Source organism: Anarrhichthys ocellatus, unplaced genomic scaffold (assembly GCF_004355925.1).
Source record: "Anarrhichthys ocellatus isolate YVR2014 unplaced genomic scaffold, GSC_Weel_1.0 scaffold34, whole genome shotgun sequence".
Lineage (NCBI taxonomy): Eukaryota > Metazoa > Chordata > Actinopteri > Perciformes > Anarhichadidae > Anarrhichthys > Anarrhichthys ocellatus.
The window spans coordinates 4,731,957-4,734,570 of NW_022280064.1; the positions used below are offsets into that span (position 1 = coordinate 4,731,957).

Here is a 2,614-nt window from a genome sequence, read left to right on the forward strand (position 1 = left end):
AAATATTGACTTAGTATCTCTAAATATTGACTTAGTATCTCTAAATAAAGACTTAGTATCTCTAAATAAAGACTTAGTATCTCTAAATAAAGACTTAAATCCTTAAAATAATGACTTAGTATCTCTAAACAATGACATAGTTGCTTAAAATAAGGACTAAGGACAGTTTACTTTCATTATTATTATAACTATTTACATACAGAGTCATTATTTTTTAATATTTTGTCATTATGTCGAGATAGTTTCTCACTATAATGACCTAAAGGATCTTTTTCTCCATAAGAAAATGTCAAAGTTGTTCAAACATACACTTGATCTCCCAACGCCTGATGTTCCTCCCCAGTCGTCCTGTCCAGCGATGACGAGGAGGAGGCGGACAACGCCAGCACAGGAAGTGTCAACAGGCTGGACAGCGTCTCCCCTCGACCCGCCGACTCCGCTCACTCCTCACCGGCGCCCTCTGGAGGCAGAGTGGAGGCGGCGGTGAAGAGCGCCGGAGAGCAGGAGGAGCCCAACACCGAGTTCTTCGAGGACGTCAACATGAAGATCACGATACCGCGGAGAGCCCGGATGAAGGATCAGGTGAGCAGTTCAACACATTTATTTGCTCATTGTTCTCTCTGTGGTCCTGATTGTAACTGTAACATAAAGTTCTGCTCCTCTATGGAAACAGAGCCATCATGAGTAGAAGTAGAGAGAACTAGAACATGTCTTTAGTGCAGAACAACACAGTTATGATGACGTCAATCATAACTAAATAAATAATAATGCTCGGCGAATTTCTTCGCGAATTTATTTTACAGAAATTGGAATCGCTGGAAACGCTGGAATCTTTATATCGTACATTTTTCCACCAGTGTTTCCAATGTTTGAGGACATGAGCACGTATTTTATAGTAAAATGACCTCCATCTATGTCTGTTTATACGAGTTGTGCTTCAGGAAACACACCGGCTTTGTTGCAGCTTTTTACTCGTCAAGCTTCGGAGAGACGACAGAATATTTTCAGATCGAGCTGTGAAATATTCTTCTTAATGTCCTGAACTGTTGGTCTACTGACTGTATTCCTGGTCCCTAAAGTCCACTTCTCCTCTCTTTTTATTTACTCTTGCAGTTTGGGAATCAACCCCCCGAGCAGTTGTCTCCGAGGCCAAAGAAACCCAAGTTCACGTCCAACAAGTGCGACAGCATCATTCTGGAGTGTCGGAGCGTGAGAGTGGGAACTCTCCGCAGGATGGTGACGAAGCCCGTCGTCGTGAGTATTCTGTCATCGAAAATGTTGTCAATTTTAAAACCTCACGTGTGCAGAAAAGTATGAAAACTATCCAGTTATACAAACACAATTGCATGTATTCTATATTTCACCACCAGGTTTTTTAAAAAATGCCTTTTTTAACATAATAAAAGCTGATTTGGAGCTTCAGAATATTATTCTTTCACTGAAGAACTGACGACAAAAAATAAGAAAATTGGTCTGAAACATTTTAAAAACAAGCGGGAACATATGTCCCTCATAATCACCACTCAGCACTTCCTCCAGAAGTTTCACAATTAAAGCCTCACAGGGAAGTGAAGAGATTATGCCCCCAGAACATTTAGAGCTTTTATTGTGAAACTAATCAAAGTTTTTATGAACAGCAAACATCAGTACGGTAAAGATACCTAAAGTACAGGCTTGTATAATGTGTTTTAAACCCCTGAACTTGAATTGAGTATTAAACTGTTATATAACTCGTGTAAAGTTATGATGCCATAAAAAGTAGAAGAAGAAGACAGAATATCTTCAACATCCGGTCGAGGGATTGCGCTGTGACATTCCTTGTTCTTTCTCTTCCAGTTTTCCATCGAGCAGATCCAGCTGGAAACTGAAGGTAGGCCTGAAGCAGCAGTAATGAGTTCAGTAAATACACCGCTGTGTACACAGACCCGTTGGATCAGACAGTCAGCGGAGTGTGACGGCACCGCGCTCTCATGTCTCAGGACGACGCAGCGCTGCAGTTTACTGCCGGTCAGCAGAGATTAGTCCAGTCACACGTGTGGAAGCTTTGTGCCTTTTGACATCTGCAGAAACACCGGATAGAAATATATGAACCAACGACTCGTTATGGAGTTATTTTAACTTCATGTGGGAGTTAAAGGGACAGTAGTGTTTGTGTGAGGTTCTTCTCCACAGTCAGTGTTCTACTACAGTAGAGTTTATAGAACCAGACAGGAGAACCTCTGATCTCTACAAAGACACCAGACTCCATTCACTAAAACACCGATTCTCCTCCGCTCCTCCTCCTCCTGTTTTTTAAATCTTTTCGTCGTGTTTTTTTTGTCGTCAGGCTCGGAGCGAAACACCGTGGAGAACATCTGCCTCCAGGCGTCGGAGCTGATCAGCTGCGAGTGGTGCAGCGTCCGGAAGCTTCCGGTCTTGTTCTTCCAGACGACTCCGGCCGAGTGCGTCCGGCTTCGCACGCAGCTCGACATGTCGGAGGAGAAGGGAGCTCACTGGTACGACTGTGCCGGGGACCGTGAGTACCAAAGTACACAAACAATACAGTACAAGTACCACACCACACAAACAATACAGTACAAGTACCACACAAACAATACAGTACAAGTACCACACC

The 2,614-nt window shown here is 43.0% G+C and overlaps 1 protein-coding gene across 3 annotated transcripts in view; it reads left to right on the forward strand.

The window, feature by feature from the left end:
- senp6a (SUMO specific peptidase 6a) overlaps positions 1-2,614 on the forward strand; it is an 18,410-nt gene that overhangs the window by 10,667 nt on the left and 5,129 nt on the right. For all 3 annotated transcript variants that reach the window (XM_031866154.1, XM_031866155.1, XM_031866156.1), the window contains 4 exons: positions 344-582; positions 1,114-1,254; positions 1,837-1,870; positions 2,327-2,515. In XM_031866154.1, the coding sequence (XP_031722014.1) occupies positions 344-582; positions 1,114-1,254; positions 1,837-1,870; positions 2,327-2,515 (603 nt within the window). The remainder of the gene's footprint in view (positions 1-343; positions 583-1,113; positions 1,255-1,836; positions 1,871-2,326; positions 2,516-2,614) is intronic.